Genomic DNA, 21,104 nt, shown 5'->3' on the forward strand with positions numbered 1-21,104 from the left:
CATTCCTCTTTTTTTTTTTTTTTTATTTATTCTTTTTTTCTTATACACACAAAAGAATTGACACAAGGAAACTCTTCATCCAGTTCAAATCCAAGTTTATTAGCCTGTAAAAGTCTGTTTCCACACAGTAATCATAAGAAATGAATGAATGTTTATGGAGCATAGCATAAAAAGATAGCAAGTCAGCCATAGCTTGGAGTTTATGATTGTTCACAAAAATTAATCAGCAGGTCACATGGCATTGCATCAAAAAAGGCAAATCAGTTCTAGGAATGCAAACAGTCAGGATAAAAAGGCAAAACAAGTCAGAGCAGAATATCAGAAAGCAATAATTAGATTCACAGTTCCTAATCTGGGTGGCAGATTTCTTTAGACAAGGTTATTTACCCACTAATTCTCCCAGAACAGGTTGAAAGCCGTAGTTCTGTATTAAACCACACATCCTCAGTCAACACAGCAGCCGGGCAAATTAACTATCCATCTCTAGGCACGAGTACTAAAACGTAGGCACAAAAGAGACGAAGTCCACTCCACAGATCAGCTACTTCTCATAGAGCCTGGTGGCCTCAGACACTCCCAGCTAGAAATCAGAGGTTCCTACAAGCCACACGGACCGAGCTATTCTAGTCACTATCTTGACATGCAAACCTTCTTTCCCCTTACAAGCCCTCCAACGTCCTCTCTGCTCACCAGATCTGGGGAGGTCCTCCCACCTCCTGCTTGACACAGCAAACCAGCCCCAAACTCATGGAGATGTGGGAGGGGAAGGAGCACCGGGCGCCCGGCACCACCGTCTCTGTGTGTGCGGTGTGCACCAAGGAGGCGGTGGTGGGGACATCCCACTGTGCCCTGGTCACCCCAGTGCTGGTCTTCTTTGGGGTTGTGTCTGATTGCCAAGCTGAGGTTTGGACTTTGCTCAGAAGCTACAAGTGATGCAGAGAGCACCCGTGCTAGGAGACTTGGGACAGAAACAGGAGTTTCTGACCTAGGCTAGCTCTTCTCTCTCTTTCCAAAGGAAAACATCTAGCACACAAGATCTGTGTTTCGTCTTTTTTTTTTTCCTAAAGAAGTGCAGATGGCGAGCATTATTAACTCTGTGATGAGGGCAGATGTAAAGGAGTAAGGGAAGAAAGGTGTTCTCAGATAGCGGATGCTTATATATATTATAAACTGAGCTGGGGGAAACCACTCTGAGTCTGGGCTCTGATTGACGTGGCGGCACCTGAAGATCTTTCTACAAGGATGCTGATGAATTACTTTCTAGCACAGATCCTTCACTCAGCATGTCAAAGGTGGCTTACACAGACCAATGAATCCCCAACCACAAGAGCTTCCCTTACAGGGCACTCAGATTTAGACTTCTTAGTCTACTCAGAAGTATCTTCAAAGTTTGTTGGGAAATTAAGCCATTAGGATTCAAGTCTAAAACCCATTTTTCAGGGAATGGGCAGCAGCATTACAAATTATTCTTGCTTATTATATTAAAAATAACATGAAAACACCTTAATATAGTTTGAAAACTTCAAAGAATAATGGAGGCGCTTACTTTCTGAGCATTACAGCTTATTCAGGCAGCCTAGATGACTTGTCTTACAAGATTACCACTTGCTACACACATTTCCTTTACTCTTGTTATGTTAGGCAAAACCGCCTTTCCGAAGAACCCAGCTACCCCAAAAACCGTGTCCATCCTGAATACCAAACGGCAAAGAGAAGCAAGGCCAGGGTGGGGGCAGATCCTGATATCTGTGTGATGCTGAACGTCACCTTTCTTTCCTCAGATAGGGCCAGTGGTCTCAAATTTCATTGTATATTCTACCGACAAGACGCGCTTCTTAGACTTTTAGGGCCATCTACCCATGCCCACTGCACACTGGTGACCAAGCAGATCCTAGCATCAAACTAAGGTAGAACTTATAACAAAGCCACCTCTGCAATTTCTTCTAATTTCACAAGTTATCTAGCAAAGCCCATGGGAATCCGAGGAGGACTAGGGCCTCCCAGAAGGCACGTTGCTTTGTACCGCTAGACCATTCATAATTTCAGACTTGTTCCTTGGAGAAATATCAGGGAGAGCTGAAATGGCTAGTGGCAAAAACAAATTGAGTCCAGCACAGCCTAGAAGAATTGAGCTTCCACGCAAAAGGATATTTTCCTTCCTCTTAATAGTCTCAGTAATGAGTTTGTCAGTTTGGGCTTTGAAGAATTACCTGCTTGTTGTATGGATTGGTTTTTCTTTTTTAGATTTTTTTTTTAATTAAAAAATAAAAGCTATAAAAAGCTAAAGGTAGTTTTAAACTGCAGGGTTCATATCTGGGGTGAGTATTTCTCTGGAGCTGAGGGACGTTTTTCATTCAGACTGGTATAAAACAATACTCAAGGGGAAAAATAGTTGAAAGAGAAAGCATTAAAGGAATAGGAACTCGGAGACCTCTTCCTGCTTCCAAATCGACCATCTCACAAAATTAGCACATTTCCTCCCTGTGAATTCTGTATCTAATCCAGAGAGATCACTGAATTGTGCCTGAGCAACTTGGCAGCCCTTTTCCTCCTCTTCAAACAGAACTCAAGGCTCACTCTTGGCATTGTCTAATGAGCGGTCTAGGTCTCACAAGAGCATATATCCTTACGGGCTTCGAAGAAGGAAGACGGAATCAGTGAAAAATCCACCCCTGTTCCTTTTGGTTTTGTTGCTTTCTTAAGAAAACAAAAGGATACACCCTTGCTCCCCAGAAAGTCAGCTGGGATCGAAGGAACCTGGCGGCCCGAAGGACCTACCTCGTCTTTCACACCCTCTCATAGTCCCGCGCTGGCACACACGAGCTGACGTTACGTTCATGCAAGGCACATTCACGGAGCAACGACATGCCAAATTTCACGACAATCAGGTGATGTGTCGCCCGCACACTCACGTGCCTTCCCACCTATCTGGTGTTGTTTTAATGCCTGTCTGTAGCACGGGGAAATAAAATGGAAACAGGAAACGGATTCCTTTCCTAGGAGTAGCTTACGAGGCAGGCAAAGAGCAGAAATTTGAACTGAGAAGCAGTAAAACAAAGAGTAAGATACAGCCATCATTCACAAACCATGCTCGTAATCCCAAATGCTCCAAGAGTGACGTGATAACCCACGCTCAGGACTACGTTCTGCTGCAAGAGTTAGGGATGAGGTTTCACCATTGTACGCTCTTCCCTACAACGGTAACTGCTAAGTGATCGCGTCACCCTCACTAGTCCACCTTCCCTGTACAACAGAGGCCTGCACCGAAGGGCTGAAGGCTGTTCTGCAATCCATCTTACTTCTAACTTCACTAACCTTTTCATAGCCTCTAAATCTCAACGTCACGTTCCTAGTTTTACAAAGGCGGTATGTTTTTTTTTTCTGCTACCTTAAGCAACTCAGAGCACAACATTACCTGCAGGTATACAACTCACGGGGTTTCCATCGACTGCCAATTGAGAAGGAATTAGTTGTGTAGCTATTGTACCATCACTTCATAAGCATTCATTCCCAAACATGTGATTGGGGTCAGCTTTTGGACCCTCTGGCTCATTTTGAGGATTCTTTTTTTAAAAGAAGTTTTCACCGTTTAAGATCCCACAAACAAAACCTGTTTATGGAAAAAGAGAGATATTTTGAATACTAAAGTCCTTTATTCAACAACACAGAAATATCACAAAAACAACTTTACTGGGCAAATTGAATGTTTTTATACAGTTTTGTACATGCCCCATAAGTGATTATTTTTTTTTTTTCATAAATACACTGTTTTCCAAAACTGTTTTTTTTCCATAATTGCACAAGCATACATACACCTTACACAAATATCTATTAGAAAATTTAATAGATAACTGCACAGTTCAGAAATAGGAGAACACTGTGAAAGGAGTACATTTCTGCGGCCCGTGTTTCTGAAAAAAAAACCCCCTATAGTTCCCTGCAATTGTGGAAATTGAGTACTTTCTAACATAGGAGCTGTCTTTTATTCACTAAGAATACAGTAGAGCTCAGCGTGAAACTGCCAAATTTAATAAAAACAAAATCTGAAACATTTAGCTGTTACATGAGAACCCACTGTTTGATATCACTATGCATCTAACCATGATCAAAGACCCACTACTGCTTTTTGCTGAGTGTATTCGACCCTGAATGGTATGTTCATTTAACCACTTTCTTTCTTCATTATTTGATTACAGATATAGCCCATTTAAAAACTTGGTATTCTTTAACATTAATTCCATGACTTACATACCAGGGGTTCTGCACGAAAGGGAGCATTTGCCCCCTTACGGAGGGTCTGTTATTAATTCACAGAACGGGTACATGTGCCTCCCTTTCAGCCTTGCCATTTTTCCTTCACGTTTATCTGGGGTATGCCAACAATGCTTCCATTAGCCTTAATGTTCACACCTAAAAGACTGCAAAATTGTGTTCTGCTTTTTTTTTTTTTTAAACTCTTTTTTGCGTCGTGCGAATGAAAGAGGAATACAAATTTTCATACTGGAAAATGTTTTTGGTCTTTGTGAAAAGCACAAATTTGATCATTAGTACTTGAAAAAAAAAATCTGATTTACAAATATGTATATAATGGGGGAGAAGGAAGGCCAGAAAAAGGATTTCCTTCTTTGAACATCACTAACCAAAATGCTCTATGTGCACTACATCACATAGATATTGTTTTACCCAAATCTAAAAATGTGATGGTGTAAAGGAACAACATCCGAAATGAAAACCACGCGGGAAAATCAAAGAAAAATCAACTCTTGTTCATTTTCAATAATTAACAGGTTTGCTTGTTGTTTTTGTTTTTAACAATTTTGAATTGACATGTAAAACACCACAATTACAATATACAGATCCATCAGTTTTTAAAAACAAAATGACAAAACAAAAAAAAAGAAAGCACATCAAGACATGCAACATTAGGGTATTAGACAGTAAGTACATTGCTATGAATATTCTTTGTACACCTAATGTAGCCTGAACTTAATTTTGTCTCTACTTCTGTAAGAGCAATCACAATTTTCCTAAAAGCAAGGCAAGCTTACCAGCCAGATGTGCAAATAAGGCTTCGGTTGATGAGTCAATCAGCGTTTCGGTAGAGAAGATCTTACAGAGCTCATATTGGTCTAGTGGTCAGCAACAGAGGCCCTAACCAAAACGTCTCAAACACGAAATCCGTACACAGCTGCCGTAGGAACAGACGTAAAGCTTACTGTGTGGTTATGCGACTGACGGCCTCTCACAAACTCTACGAGTGGCACCGTGACAGAAGCATTTTGAGCATGACGCTCCCATTTCTGAAGCCATGGCATGACATCGCACAATGCAATGACGTAGACATGTGCATCGACCCCACGTCCGGTGAGCCCAGCCCGCCCACGCTCCTCCAGGTACCGTGGACCACCCCTGCCCTGCCCGGCCCTGCTGACACACGAGACCTCAGGAGGCTTCTCCTGGAGGACCTTGGCTCTCCTGAATGGTCCCAAGAGCCACCAGTCCCGAGAGCTCCCTCCCCTGACAAAGCCGGCGTCCCCCCTCCTATGCAGGTCCCACACCGCGGTGCTCCCCACCACCCCACATGCTCCACCACATGAGGGTGACCAGGGGCCGAGGGCTGAAGCATTGAGCAAATAACGGAGAAAGTGCTGAAACGAGAGGAGATTTGGATGGGCTGTGTTGTCATTGGCCAATTGTTTCCATGCCCAGCACCTGTTCTGTGAAACTACTGGTAGTCCTGTCTTGTACAAAATGATAAATCTATCAAGTACGTGGCACAACAGCATTCGCTTACTTTGACGGGACGGCCTTTTCACTCATGAGCGGTGTGACGAAGCCAAGCAATAAAAAGTGTTGATCAACTGGTATTAGGTATCCCTAAGTTCAGTATCCTCCTTATCTTTCACAACACATGAGTTACAGCCCTCCGTGCGCTGCCTTCCCAGAGGGCAGACGACGCTAGAGTAGGAAGAAGAATGGCAGACTGTTCTGCTGGGGGCCTAAGGGACTGGTGGTTCAGCAAAGCTAAGATCAGCGGACTGAGGAATGTGCGTGGAGAAGCGGTCTTTGCTTTTTGTAAATTTAAAAGAAAAAAAAAAGTTAATTTTTATACCACAAAAACATCCAGGCTCTCAAATGAACAGAACTGCAAGTGACACCCAAACCGGTCCAATGATCAAAGATCAACTGTGAAGAGCTCCACTTGTACCAAAAATATTGCATTCAACTTTATGAAACATTTTCCCCATTGACTGAAAATTTTACATAAGAACCCATAGATGGAGGGTAATTTGGCCGAGTCATCGTTTATTCTAAGGGCTCGTACTCACTTTGTTTTGCATTCTAGAACAAACTTTACACAGACGACTGGTGTTGGATGTCCACCTAGGCTGGGCAATCCACCATGGAGCGCAGTGAAAAGTGGGTCAAACACCATACAGCATTTTTGGAGGGAGACCCCTCTGTAAAGCTCCTTTGGAAGCAATGCAAGTGCATAAACCGCTACTCTAATATAGTGCTTGAAAGAGTAATCTTAAATTGTATGTCTTCCCTTCTTACAACACCATGACAGAAGGTAATTGCTAGATGTGTCACAATCTTTTTATCTTGGAAAACTTGGCATCAAGTCTCTATCGAAGGATGCATGGTAAAACAGTGCTGCTGTTGCTGCTGCTGCTAAACAACTAGCAAAATAATATTTAAAGCCAGGATTTATTGCTCCGGATTTAACTCGCAGAACCACACTGTTGTGTACAAACCGTTAATCTCCATAGATGCTCGGACATGATTGTCTCCTTGTGTCTAAACACACAAAATACAAGCAGCTATCTGTACAGTTTACAGTACTGAAACACATATATTTGAAAATGAAGTATAGATATGTTACTTTTCAAAGATACATGACTTTATAGCAGGGGTTTACCCAAACTTTTTTTTTTTTTTTACAGCCACTTTAAAAATAGACAACAACTTCACTAGTATAGCTAAGTTACATCAAAGAAAGAATCAGTGTACTGAATGTGAATAAGCCAGCCAATTCCCCAGGCTCCCAGATTTTTGTCTTTTGCTTTTGAGGAAACCCCTATACAGAAATGAAAATAGTATCTGAGTATATTCTTCAATGGTGGACTAAGCAGTTTCTTAAAACAAGACTTTAGCTTGCCATTCACTTCGGACTGCCTTGAAAATAAGATACACTACTGCTTAAAAGAACCATCGGAATGCTTCAGCGCTGGGAACAGGTGTTCTCTAAAAAAAAAGCAAGAAAACAAGTTAAGCTTTCTTTTGCGGCATTACAACACTCGATTTCTTCTACTTGTTCTTTCCCTTTACATTTCAGGCATACTTTCAGTTATCTAGGAACAGCACGATGCCTCACACAGCTTGACAATTCATAGAAACACACGCACATGCCATTTTAGGGTCATACGTGACACGTGTGAGGTAGCATATAACACACCTAACATGCGGTCTCCTTAGTTAGTCAAGCAAGGTATTCATGGGAACCCAAACATTGTTATCAAAAACATCTCCTGGAAAGCAGACAGTGCTTTTGGAACAACCACACAACTTCGCCACGGTGCCTGGCTGCCTGCCCGCTTTCGCACGCGTCTGGGCCCCTGGCCTCACGCTGAAATGGCCTGCCTTCACGGCCACTCCCCTTCCTCCTTCCCCTGGCTGCCTTCCCCCAAAATGGTGTCCGCCTGCATTTGGGTGCCTCCATAGGCACCTGAGCACAAGCAAATTCCTTTCACAGCTTCAAAGTATAACATACATCAGAGACAGAGGTGCTGAGCCTGCAAGGGCAGTGTCTGCGAGGTCCTTCCTGCCCTCAGTCTCCTTCAGAGTCAAAAGATGATGACAGTGCCCTCCAAGACCATGCATACAGACCCACGTCTCTCCTCCAGAGCTACTGACCAGGGACGGAGCTGGAGCCAGCCCTGAGCTGACGCCGGATCAGCCAGCCTGGCTCATTCAGAACTGCCCACGAGCAGCAGCATCAGAGATTGTCCTAAAAGCAAAACCCTGGGAAACCATACACAAATAGTCGCTGATTTTGCTGGTGGTGGGTATAAATAGCAGGTTGTCTGAAAGGGGAGCAGACTCGTGTTGTGTTACTGCTACATTCATCCTGCGTGCCCACGGACATAAGGGAGACAAAAGCGCTTCTGCCGCGCCACCAGAAGCCCGACCTGGGCCCAATGCCTGATCCCTCTCCTCAGGTGCTGGGGTTTCATAAATCACCTGAAAATTATCTCTCACAGACAACGGGCTGGTTCACTGATACAACCACCCCAAACGGTTGGAGTTTTCTTTGCGCCAGCATCCACCTCTGCCAGCCCCTGCTGCGTCCAGCGCAGTGGTGAGGAAGCAGCACGAGCAAGCTCCCCAGGCACACCGAGGACAGGCGGTGGCACGGCACGGCTGTCCCCGCGGGTCGGTGTGGGCTGTAAGATGGCTGCTGAGCTCCAGCGAGGGATGCGGATTCATAATTCATAAGGAGGTCGGCTGCAGGAGAGGCTCGACTTCAGAGTGGTAGGAAGCAATCACACGCCTAAATTGATCTCGAAAGAGCAGCCAGACATGCAAATGTATTAAACTCAATATATTGTCTTCGCCTGAAAACTAAACGTAATACTCCTCCGTGGGTCCATCTACCTAAACACAAAACCGCAGCTAGCTAGACAGATTTAAAGGCGTAGCAACTGAGATGGCCTTTATTTATTTCCTTGCAGCATCAGGTCAAGTTACTGTCAGACGTTGTCATATCAGCTGGAAGGAAAGGTGCAATGTCTGATTAAAAGGTCATTCAGACCTTTAAATACACGGAATAATATTTTTGAAGGGCAAGGCTGTGGTTTAAGATGTGTGCTTTTGAAAAACTACAAGATAAGGAATTTTGCATCCGCACGACAGTTCTAATTACAGATACGCATTTACAATGAAATATCCATTGCGCTAACCCCCTATTTGGGAATGAATTATTAATCCACGCTTAAACAAGAAAGCTTTCGAAAATCGGATAGGTGGCTCAAATTAAAGCAAACCCGATTTACGAGGTGAAACCCTTAGATTTTGCCCCTGCAAAAGCCAAGGTTATTTCCAGACCAAAAAAAAAAAAAGCCCCTTCAGCCCGTTCAGCAGCTCGGCACACCAACAGCCAGGCTCAAGTGCAGCCACCATCTACCGCCTGCATGCTTAAATTCGGGAGTCCCAGCTGGGGAATGAAGCTCTCAAGGAGATTACAGCGTGCTGCCGGCCCCGCGCGCTGCCGGCGGGGCGTCATTATCCTGAGTGACGGGGAAGACAGATTCCCCCGCACGTCGGGGAGGCGGGCGAGGAGCAGGACGGGAGCTGATCAGCATTGTTGAAGGCAGCCGTCGCTGCTCGCGCTGGTGCAAATGCTGACAAACGGCAGCCTGGCTCCCAGGAGGATGCTCAGAAACCTGTAATGCTGTAAAGCGCGGCGGGATGGAGAATTTATCCCTGCGCAAGCCCGGTGCCAAATGACTTTCTTGCTTAAAACTTGCTATTGCACTCTCCTCTCAGCAGCATTCACAGACGTTTGCTGCAGAAGGGGAAGGAGCAACTCAAATGTCTGAAATCTTAAATTTTAATTGTCTCCTTGAAAAAGTATACTTCGATAGATAACAGAGAGTGTTACATTTTGGGATTTCATGAGGAGGTGAAAAAGGCAACCAGAACCAACAGAACAGGGAAAATCCCTTCAATTAAGCAGCAGTGGAAAAATCATATACACACATCCATTACCAGAGGCTCATTTCGACAGCTGAGCTCTTCATTTTTACAGCACAAGTGTTCATTAAAGAACAATGCCTCCCACACCTGCAGTGACCAATAACCCAGTGAACCCCACAGGGCCACCACACTGGCAACAGGAGGCCCACTCGCTTGCCCAGCTCAGTCCCAGCCCCAGCCTTCGCAATCTCATGCCTACACAATCTGCTGGAGTTGCTCACGAGCCTCACAGCCACCAGAAAGATTTGGTAGGTAGATGAGGAATCAGGACAGCTAGCCACCCCTGCTAAGGATGCTGTTGCTTGGGGTGCACCCAAATCCACAGCTGCATAGAAAGAGAACTTTATCGCCTTTATCATTATTTTCTGTAGGGCTACGGAATCTCTTGGGTAGAGGTGAGCCGCATTCAGAAATAAAATAGAATAATAAAATACATCAGAGCACTACATGATTATGGCCTAATACCTTACCAATGTTAAAGGATGTTGCATTATGTAAGACCCCTTTGATGTTTGATCCAAGAGCAAAAACCCTCATCTCACAGAAGCAAACTCACACGCTGGCTACAGCAAATTATTTGGCAGATGTGGCACTCCTCATTCCTCTTCATGAGTCCTGGCTGAAATGATCCAGCTCAACACAGACCCTTTGGGAAGTGTATTGCAGCTGAGGTATTTTCAAGATACGGGCCACCTGACTGTCTTTACAAAGACCTACACAAAAGAAATAGGTAGCACTGGGGGATCTTTGTCCTTACTGCATCCCAAATTCCAATGGCAACACAAAAGAAACTGGTGGATTTTCCTGTATTTCCCAAAGCACCACGCAGGACTGGTGCTGGCCACATAGGGAAAAATGACCTTACAAAGGTCGACCTTACAAACCCTACATGAGTGTCTCAGCGTGGAGGACAATCCCTGCTTGCAATCCCTTCCACAAGCGGGGGGAAGGAAGGCACGTAGGCCACAGGATGTACAGCATGAAATTTGGACCAGTAAGTTGTTTTTTTATATATGCGTCTACATATACACACATGAATGCATATACATAACAAATCAGTGACAGAGAAATCCAGTGCTACATGACGGCTAACGGGTTCAAGTGGGAAGTCGTGGTCCTTGCACAAGATGCAATCTGGATCGATCAGCAGCCCAAGAGCAAACATTGACCACCACTGGTCATAAACCAGTGACTGCATACATTCCTAATACATTTGTGAATGCGGACTACAGAGCCTAACGCCCACAACCGCCTGAGAGGAGCGGAGAGCCAGAACAGTGAGCTAAACCCCGGTGAGCCAGCAGACTGGCCTTTCCTCCACCCCATGTCTGCGCCACTAGCTGACGTGGCTGCCAGCTCCCCCATGCTGGAAATGGCGTTGAATAAACGCACAGCCTAGCTCATACAGAAGCAGATTCTGGTGCAAATCCAGGTGCTCCAAAACTCCCTTTCCATCCCCAAACTGCTCCCGTTTCCTATTCTTTTCCTTGCAGCTCTCTGTGGACAGCCAGCAGCTGTACCGCAGGGCGCACCGTGTGAGTACCGCCACCGCCGGCCCACACCAAATGGCGGCTCCGGGCCTCCTGACATGCCGAAATACAGAGCCACCTGCAGAGGAGCGCAGCCTTCCACAGCGTCCGCGGCCTGCTTTGTTCCTCTCATAAATATACATCACCTACAGCGGTGGCTGTGGGGAAAACCTCCCGGCACTCGCATCCAGCCCACACAGTCTCCTTGAATGTTTTCCTCCAGGCAAGGAGGCTCAGGGGCAAAAGGCTGGCGCGCACATCCCCCGCCTCGTCCCCACTGGAAGGCGGGCAGAAGGAAATGGCACAGCCTGGTGAGCAGACACTGTCCCCAGCCAAGATCTGCTCCCCATAGCCACGTTTTTGGGAGGTAACAGCCCTCTCTGAGCAGCCAGCAGATCAGTGGCCTCGATGGATAGAGATAGGGTCATGAAGCCAGCAGTGAGCATGTTTCTGCAGCCCAAGCTAAAATACCTCTCACCATACCTGAGCTGCGGGCCTGGCTCCCTTCAAACCAAAGGCAAGATTTAACATTTATTTTAAAAGTGGGTTTTATTTGCTCTGAGAGGACATGAATCCGCTTGCCGGCAGCTATTTTTCCACTCACACTGCGTATCTCCTGCGTCGTACTTGACACAAACCAGATTTAGCACATTCCAGGTTAGGAAACTCATTCGGCTTTCTCTGCCACCAGCTGCACAACGCGAAAAGCCCCGCTAGATGGGACACGGTAAGCAGTCTGGGACCATGTTTTAGAAACCCAGCTCCTCCCCAACTGCCTCCTCAGAGATCACCAGCTCCAGAGGCTCCCATGGGGCTAGCTAGATGCGTGCCCATGGCCACCGGGGAGCTGAAGTCCCACTACTACGGGGCCAGATCCTGTGCTCGGGCTCAGCATCGGCAGCAGCTCCCCAGCTCAGTCAGGAGGGTGAGCCGGAGGAGCAATGGGTTTCTCCACAGGAGAAAGAATGAGCAAACGCATCTCTCATTTACATGCAGCACACAGCAGAGTTTATTTTATATATTAACTTTTTTCACTTTATATATGAGATTATATTCGAGGAATGGGTAAACAATTTCACTTTTTTGATCTGGAAAAAGAAAAGTATAACACCGTTGGGGAAAACAGATGGCAAACACAGATCAGAAGCCATAAGGAATCCAGCCTAATCCTGCCGAAGGAAAACATCTCTGTCCCAAGCAGTGTTAGCGGCGGCACCAATGCCAGGCCTGGCCACACCAGCAAAACCTCTCACACGCTCTGCAATCCGCACCAAAATCCCCACGGGGACAGGTCGGGGCTCATGCAAGCTGTAATGCAGCATTACTCCAGAGCCAGGGCTGATGCTAAGCAGGTCAGAAGAGCTGTCACTTGGTGAGCTCGTCCTGACGGTGGGGATTAGCATCAAATAGCCCAACATGTTAGCATAAAGCAGAAAGCTCTCTTACTGAGGAAAGTTTTGTAGAGAAATTCTTGGACACCAGTTTGTTACCATCATGCAACATAAAACCCAAGGCACTACAATGCGAAAGAACACTAAAAATTAAACATCCAGACCACTGCTCAGCTCCTGCTTTCACCTAGGACCTGGCTGGTGACTTACGCAGACTCTCCTCGGTCAGAGACAATCAGCTAGAAAAGTGTCAGACGCACTGCCATCCACCTTCTCCCTGATCAAATCCCCACAAAGACCATCCATCAGCCCCTATCACTGATCCACCCTGCACACGCAGGCTCACAAACCAGAATTATCCTTGTTAACATTCACTCCATTAATGAGAAATCCCCGCTGGTCCCTCACCCAGTGGTAGGAGCCTTCGCACGCAGTCTGACAACTCTATCATCCGCAAAACGGCTGCTGCGGGCTATGGCAATCTCATACAGACTGGTCTCCAAACAGAGGGGAGGCATGTTTCTCGGCGCCAAACCTACACTTAAATCTCTTTCCCCTAGAGCTGCTCTGCCTTCGGCATCTTTTTCTCCTGCACAGAGCCTAGCGCTGGCTACGATGCCTCATTGGTTAGCTAACTGCTTCTGTCCTTCGGGATTTCTCATACGCTGTTGATAAAAGAGCCAGTGAAAAATATATCCATTAAATGCTTGGCCTCCGCTTGCTTGTTTCTCTGCAAATCCTTAAGAGAAGAAAAAAAAAAAAAAGGGAAAGAAGAAAAAAAAGAAGAAAACATGTACTCAGAGGCTGCATTCAGTAAGCTACCTGGGCTGGGAGGTATTTCCAGCCGACGCCTGAGACTTGCTGCAGGTGCCGGTTCGCTTCTTGCAGCCCGTGAGCACCACGGGTTGTCTTGCCAGACTGAAGGAGAGCAGCAGCAAGACAAACTCCTGTGCAGCATGTCACCACAGCTCCCAACCAGAGGGAAGAGCTTTATGAGGCTGTGTATGGCTCGCTCTGAGTCCCATTAATTCCCTGGTATGTCTTCTGAAATTTTCAAGGGTGACAATTAAGATTCATCTCGGTGATTATTTTCATGACACCGTCAACTCTGCTGGACTTTGACCTGCAATTTATTTTACATCAGCTTTCAAGCAAACAGCCAACGGTGATTGCCGCCTCCTGGGACTGAGAAACGCTCGTGATTTAGAGAGAACAGCTTTTATGTCATTACCAAGCTCGTGCCACCAAGTCCGCTCCCACCCACTCCCTGGTGGCCAGCTACGCAGACCCATGACCCTTCCAAATATATTTTCTCCTCTTTTGCTTGCTCTGTAGCCAAACAGCCTCTGTTTGACGGATACCACTCATTTTGGAGATTGCACACGTAACAGAATCTGCTCCCTGATGCTCCTTCTCCACTTCTGATCTCTTTAATGGCACTGCGATAATCACGCTTTGCCCTCCCTGTATCTTCTATGCGCTTCAGCTCCCTCCCACACACAATGTCTGCGTCCCCACCAGCAGCCAGGACACGCAGAGGGACGGATGTTACTCAAAAACATACGGGGTATTTCTCTTGTGTTGATGGAGCAAATTCTTTGTGTTGACGTAGTGCAGATTGGCACACTGTTGGCATACTCCAGCTTCCCTTGGACATGCAGTACATGACACCTAAGAAGCCTCTAAGCCCAAGCAGTTCTCATGCAACAAATCATCATTTTCAGCCCTTCACTGCTGGCGTTGCCTCCCTCTTTCACATTCGTCAGCTTGTCTGTACGTTTGCCTTCATCACTTCCTTGTCTCTGGAACAACTTGTTCGGATCACACAACTCCTCCCATACCACATGCTCACCCAGCACCCAGATTCTCTCCGTAAATTCTACTCAATTCAGAAAAAAGAATGAAAATGAATGAAAAAAACTTCCTTATCAATGACAGCACGTGGAAAGCCCTGCTCACCCTCTTTAGGATCCCCTTCTGCTGTGCAAAGCCTTGGCCTTCCCTTGGAGAAGTTGTGGGAAGACAACTACCAGTGAGCTCTTCAGCTGCCGTGCCGGCATGACTAACGGCAAACCTCCTGCTCACCGCAGCAGCTGTAGTCTGCTTTCTTCACACCACAGGAGGTCTCACCACCATTTTCAGCACCGCCGTGTTGCAGCAGACCACCTCTGGTACTCTGTCCACCTGCCCCACAGTGCCTGAACGGCTCCAGCTGAGGAGCAGCACCCTCTTGTTGAGGCTTTGTTCATTATTTCCAGCCCTGAGCTGCTCTTGGTTCCATCTCTGCTTGAGCACTCTGCGGCTGCTCTTTCCTCCTCACCTACTGTATTCAGTGATCTCCATCCTGAACTCTGTAGGACTTCCCATAACTTTCCAGTGTTTATTAAGATCTTCCCTCTACCTCAAATTCTAATGCTGCTTCTCCACTTTCTAAACCACTGAATAATCCATTATTAGCTCTTAGTCAAATGAAGCCTGACACCAGCTAATAATGATCCTATGCAGAAATACAACGGAGACCACAGCCAAGACAGCCTGGAAGTGAAAAGAACACTGTCCTGAGACAGGAGAGGAGCTACCTTTTAAAATGGCCCTCTCTTGTGAGACTGAAATGAGGAAATACACTATGTAGAGCAGAGGAAAGAATAAAACTCTATGGTGCCTAGGGAAAAGGCATTTGATGAGTTTGCTGCCCGCTCAGAACGCAGTATCCAGCATGACCCAGGCTGCTTTTATTCCTTTTAAGTTCTCGTATTTCACTCGGCAGTGTGGTATCTGGTTAAGTACGAAGAGACTCTGGAAAACTGCAAAAAAATTCAATAGGCTTAACGCATACCTGGCTATGGATTTTTATGGTCTTAATTAAGAGGATGCCTAGGAGTTCCAGGGAGGAGAAAATATTTCCCATAATGTCTGAGAGTAGAAGTTAACAAGCCTGCTGGGATCTTTTTAGCCCCTGCAGAGCTAAGGCTTCAATATTATTAAATGGCTGTCGCATCTGAAGTATGGTGCAACATAACTCAACAAAGAACAGCAAGCAAGGGATGCTGAAATGGGGGATGACTCTAGATTACGCCACAGAGTAATTCAATTTCAGGACAGGTGTCTGCATGTGATTGAACGTGATATGACTGTGGAAAACAATAAGTGTACCCAAAAGAAGAGAAAAGAGACACAGCAGGCTGGGCTCCCAAACAGCAAAGAGCGTCAAGCCAAACAGCATGCTTCAAGATGTGGTTCAGTATGATCATTCAGAGCAGATGAGCTTTAAAAAAATACAGACACTACAGAAGTAGAGAAATGCTTTCTTCGGATGGTGGTACACCTCAGAAAGCAAGGTATCTGCTGGCAGTTTTTAAGCACATAGTAGGTGACTTGGGAATTGTTAGCAACAGAGGCCAAGTCCCAGGGACTTCCTTACAGGGACACGAGTTACTTTCTCATTCCTCCTAACTCACTTGGGTACATCCGAAAGCTTATCCTAAGCCTTTCCCTGCACAATCGGCAGCTGCTTCCCATCGCAAACAGTGATCAAAAGGATTAGGCAGTATTTGGTGAGGCTTCAGGGTGTACACTCTAGGTTTGCCTGCTTAGAAATATCTTATTTACCAGCTGAACTCTTAAAACACATGCACGGGTAGAGCTGGAAAACTAGCAGCTGATAAAAAATTTTAGGCTATTTGGAAAGCACTTGTTCTCAGCCACTGCTAGGCATCAAGTGCATGACACAGAGTACTGAAATTAGTATCTATCTTTTATTGAACTGCCTAGAGTTCAAATGAAACAAAAATGTAGTACCAAGATGTTGCTATTCAAAAGGGATCATTTTCTGACATCCTAATTCGTTCCCCAGTCAAGCTAAGTCTTCCCTGACTTCAGTAATGGTGTTAGGTGTCAACCTAGCAAACAGACCTGCATGGAAAGTGGCCCAACAAAGCAGTAACGTCAACACACATGCACAGGCAAACAAAAATTGGGACTGTTGCTCTGAACTGCCGCTATATGGTTACCCACCCTGAATGAGCAGTATCCAACACGGTGTTCAAGTATCTACTGGCTTGAGTCTCCTCACTTGAATAAGGCATGGGGTATACAGCCCACAGCACGTGGTACAAACAGCATTGGTAAGAGTTTACAAAATTGCTGTAACTGACATAGGGGTCCAAGTCATACTGGCTTCTGTGCTCCTCAGATTGAAATAAAAATTCCGAAGAGACTTAGATAAGACAGAAAGACGGACAGAAAGAAAGGAGAAGGAGAAGGAGAAGGAGAAGGAGAAGGAGAAGGAGGAGAAGGAGAAGGAGGAGAAGGAGAAGGGGAAGGGGAAGGGGAAGGGGAAGGGGAAGGGGAAGGGGAAGGGGAAGGGGAAGGGGAAGGGGAAGGGAAAGGGAAAGGGGAAGGGAAAGGGAAAGGGAAAGGGAAAGGGAAAGGGAAAGGGAAAGGGAAAGGGAAAGGGAAAGGGAAAGGGAAAGGGAAAGGGAAAGGGAAAGGGAAAGGGAAAGGGAAAGGGAAAGGAAAGAAGAGCCCATTATGCTTATTGCTGCTCTAGAAAAAGCTCTGCTTTCATTCATATTTCTCATGACACATGCCACTTGCCCATCCTAAACAATGCGCATCGATTTCATTATGTCGACTAAAAAATAAGACAAATGTATCAGTGACAACACTGGGCAAAGAACGAAGTTTGGCGCAGCATCCTGGAACCCCACTGCACAGCCTGTATTGGTATGGAGAAAAACGTGCAAAGAACTGTTCGGTGCAGTCAAAGCACAGAACTGCCATAACCAGTTAACCTCCCTTACCATATGGACAATTTCCCTGGCAAACAATCACAGTTCAATGATTTAAAGCAAGCAATTTCCAATGCACGTAGAAAGCAGTGTTTGTATGAAAGAGGCTGTTCAACCCTTGACTGGCCTACAATTTTTGCTGAATTAATTAAATTTCTGTTCAGTTCAGTACCAGATCCCAGCACTAAGAGATTTCCTTAGGTGGGAGGGACTTCATTTGGAACAAAAAAATGTGACTTTTGTCCCCCTTTTACAAAACACAGGTGCTATTGCACTGTATCAAACAGCAGTTTCCACGAGGTGCATTCTGGATTGAACACAGCTATCGTCACGTGGTTGGGGCAGTTCCTTTGCTCTGCAAGCATCACATGAAGAAGGGGGAAACAACAAAACATGAAACAGTAAAATGGACTACATCCGTCTCCATTTCAGAGGATATCCCTTGCGCTAGGTTTTTCACGCTCGCTAATCTGCCAGAGCCGTAGGCAGACCAAAAGCTCAACTCTGCAGGGCCCTCAAGGCTGCCCTCAGTCACACGTCTCCCACTGACTGCAGCGTGAAGCCTTGCGAGATGTGGTCCCACAGCAGAAGGTCAAACAGCTTCAACGAGTGCTCCAAGTGGCAGAGGTCAGGACATGGTGAGCCACGGTGACACCTGCAGCCGCCCTGGCCTGTGCCGGGGGTGGCAGCGAGAGGCCTTGTGTCATGGAGTCGTCCCTAGGGATCCCCAGAGGTCGAATGGAAAACTCAGCGCAGAAAGCATGTTTAGTGGGGGGAAATTGCTTCTTCCAAGGCCCCAAAAAACTGACGCCTAGCCACAGAGCCCTGTGGCTGCCCACCCAACCCTGGCCTCGCTGCCCCGCGACCAGGCCGCGTGGTGGTAAGATGGCCGGGGTCGGGTGCCGCTTCTGTGGAAACCAACCACCGTGTCCCTACCCCCAGGGAAGGATCCCAAATTCCCTTGAAATGCGACTCGGTGAGGTGCCTCGGTGGGATCTGGAGGCTGGTATTTCAGGTCGGTGTGTGGGGGCTGGTATTTCAGGTCAGTACGCAAACGTTTAATAGCGCACATTACTAATTGGTGAGGCTGATACAAACAAAGCAAGCGGCACGGACCAGTATGACAGCACGCCCAAGCACCAGAGGACATTTCACATCTGGGCTGAACCGTGCAGACCCTGCCGCCGTGAGTCAGCCCCTCTGCCTGCTTTTGCTATCACGCTAATGAAAATGAGGAGTGGGCCACCTGAGTCAGGGTGGTTTCCTTCAAAGAGAGTCATACCCGGCTCCTGATCTTCCTAACCTGCTGCAGAAGTTACAGACGCGTACGCCCATCAGAGGAAAATAAGTAGTCTCCACGGGTAAATAAAGATTATGCCTCTTTAAACCAACTGTAAATCTGCATGAAGACAGAATATACATACACAAGTAGGCAGCGTGCAACGTGACGTCAATCTTAGTTTTAGAGATTTATTATTACCATACATAAAATTTCCTAGTAATAATAACATTCTATGTAAAATACTAGAGCATTGGGACACTTTGAGGGTGAAAATTGTACAAGAAAAATAGGAAAAAGTAGTTCTGGTGTTTAAAAAAAATGCTGGGAGGGAAGCACTCCATTAAAAATGTAAGGGTTGGGGACTGGAACGTATTAACTTGAATCTGTCTTACACTTGGTGTAGTAACCTTGAGAATTTTATCGTACGCCCTCATTGCACCAGCAGAAGAACAGATTTAAAGGAAGAAAGAGAGAAATGCTTGCAGTGGGATCAATCAGTTTGCTGTTTATTGTTATTATTCTTGTTTTCCGTTTATTTCGTTTTTGAGCACAGTTCCGCCCCTGATTTGAACCCTCTCCATGACTCGCAGCCGATGTTGAGCGCAATTCTCACGTCCTACGAACACACCACCCACGGTGACCCCTTCCTCGATCCTCGCTGCATTCCCTCGGGACCGTGCCTTTGCAGATGACAAGGGATCACTGGAGCAGACACGCCGGCTCCCCAGGGCCGCAGGATGAACAAACCCGAGATGCCCACGCAGTAGGGGAGCACTCCCTGACCCACCATGGCCACTGCCTTGGCTTGGCCCTGCTGCTCCCTGACCCACAGCCTGCTGGCTGCCACAAGGCCAGCGCCACACTGCCACACGCGGCCTTCGCAGTCGTGCTGCCACACGTTGTTACTTGATTAGAGGAAAGACAGAAGCAGAAGTAAGAGAAACAACCAAAAGGGAAAGTTGCTCTGTCATGGAACTCCTCGCCTATGGATGTTTCTGTGAGGCGGTGAGCCACGTCCCGTGACACGCTTTGTGGCCAGCCACGGCCTGCAGCAGGCCGAGGCCCTGATGACTCCTCCACAGGTGGGAACCAAGAGCCGCGTCCTCCGCGTCCCGGCCCAGCAGCGGAGGAGCTTCTGTGTGTTTATCCGTCTGACAGAGCGCAAACGGGGGGGGAGAGAAAGCAAAGAGAAGACGCGAAGGCAGGTGGTTATGAGAGTACACAAGTGGCTAATAAAACCACGGTTTTTACTAGTCGCAGTGGTTAAACAATTTTAATGGGCGGCATTCTCATAACATGCCTGAGCGGCTTTTAAGGCTGCCAAACACCTCTGTCAGGAGCGAGGAAGTTCTGGAGATGCACGCCGAGACGCACGCAAGCCCATCGGAAGATCTGATAGCGTGCAAATGCGCTTCTCCCAGAGATAGCTCACTTTCTGCACAAATCGATAAGCCATCAGAAGCTGCCATTTATCACGCCCGTTAAGCCCCAGCAGCACCCAGGCTGGCGAGCCTGACGAGAGGCCCTCGTGCACGGCTGGGCGCCGCGGGGTTTCTCCACATCGCTCGCCAGAGAAGTCCCGTTTGGGCTGCGCTCGGTACGATAGTCCATCGGGAGGAGACCGGGGTACTATGCGTCTTCTTTGCAAACTTTCTACGAAAGCAATCACGCTGTGTGTGCAATTGAGATAAACCAAGGGTTGCTAACCCCATCTAGTCTCCAGCACCTGGAGAGTACGTATTGGGCTGGAGGTCAGTGATGCCGGGCCCTCACACATGCACAAAACCAGCCAAGAGGATGCAGAGCTACAGAGCAACCTTCCAGCAAGGAGAGGCCGCTCTTGCAAGGAGGAAATTCATCGGTTATTTTGATGAGGCCGGCTACGAAAGAGTTAACGCTATCGGCCAAACGTCACTCACAACCCCAGCGTTGCCTTCATCCCAGCGCCCGGTGCCACCGTCTGCGTGTATTTAGCGCGGGTCGGATGGGTGGGCTCTCACTGCTGCTCCCCCCCAGGGCCCCCATCCCACCTCTGCTCCTGCGAGCAATGACCGGGGCACCGGCCGCCCCGCGCGCACGGGAACAGGGGAAGTTGCGATTTCTCACTTGGTTGCTAATTTCTGTGACTACAAATCTTGATGCCACCTCGTGTGCACTGCTCCTCTGTACTAAATCCATCATCCTCGACACCTCCAGACACATCTGATACGTGCGCCTCGCCAGCGACACTATAATTTTAATAATGACAAGGGATTAAGTATGATTACTAGTCTCTCCCCTCGCTTGTTTCCTTTGCCTAACGACATCAACCACCAGCCGTTTTATGTGCAGCGGGGTACTTTGCCTTCCATTG

The 21,104-nt window shown here is 47.0% G+C and overlaps 1 protein-coding gene across 21 annotated transcripts in view; it reads right to left on the reverse strand.

Annotated features, from left to right (window-relative positions):
• CXXC4 (CXXC finger protein 4) overlaps positions 1 to 21,104 on the reverse strand; it is a 155,165-nt gene that overhangs the window by 10,932 nt on the left and 123,129 nt on the right. For 15 of the 21 annotated variants that reach the window (XR_010831551.1, XR_010831554.1, XR_010831552.1 and 12 more), the window contains one exon: positions 79 to 7,248. The exons of 5 other annotated variants lie outside the window; for them this stretch is intronic. Coding sequence is in view for 2 of the 16 variants with exons in the window: in XM_066996858.1 (XP_066852959.1) it covers positions 7,204 to 7,248 (45 nt within the window). In the remaining 14 variants the exon portion in view is untranslated. Of the gene's footprint in view, positions 1 to 78; positions 20,980 to 21,104 lie in introns of those variants that run through there. One more of the 21 variants, XM_066996857.1, reaches the window with a different exon arrangement.

This window comes from Anser cygnoides, chromosome 4 (assembly GCF_040182565.1).
Source record: "Anser cygnoides isolate HZ-2024a breed goose chromosome 4, Taihu_goose_T2T_genome, whole genome shotgun sequence".
Lineage (NCBI taxonomy): Eukaryota > Metazoa > Chordata > Aves > Anseriformes > Anatidae > Anser > Anser cygnoides.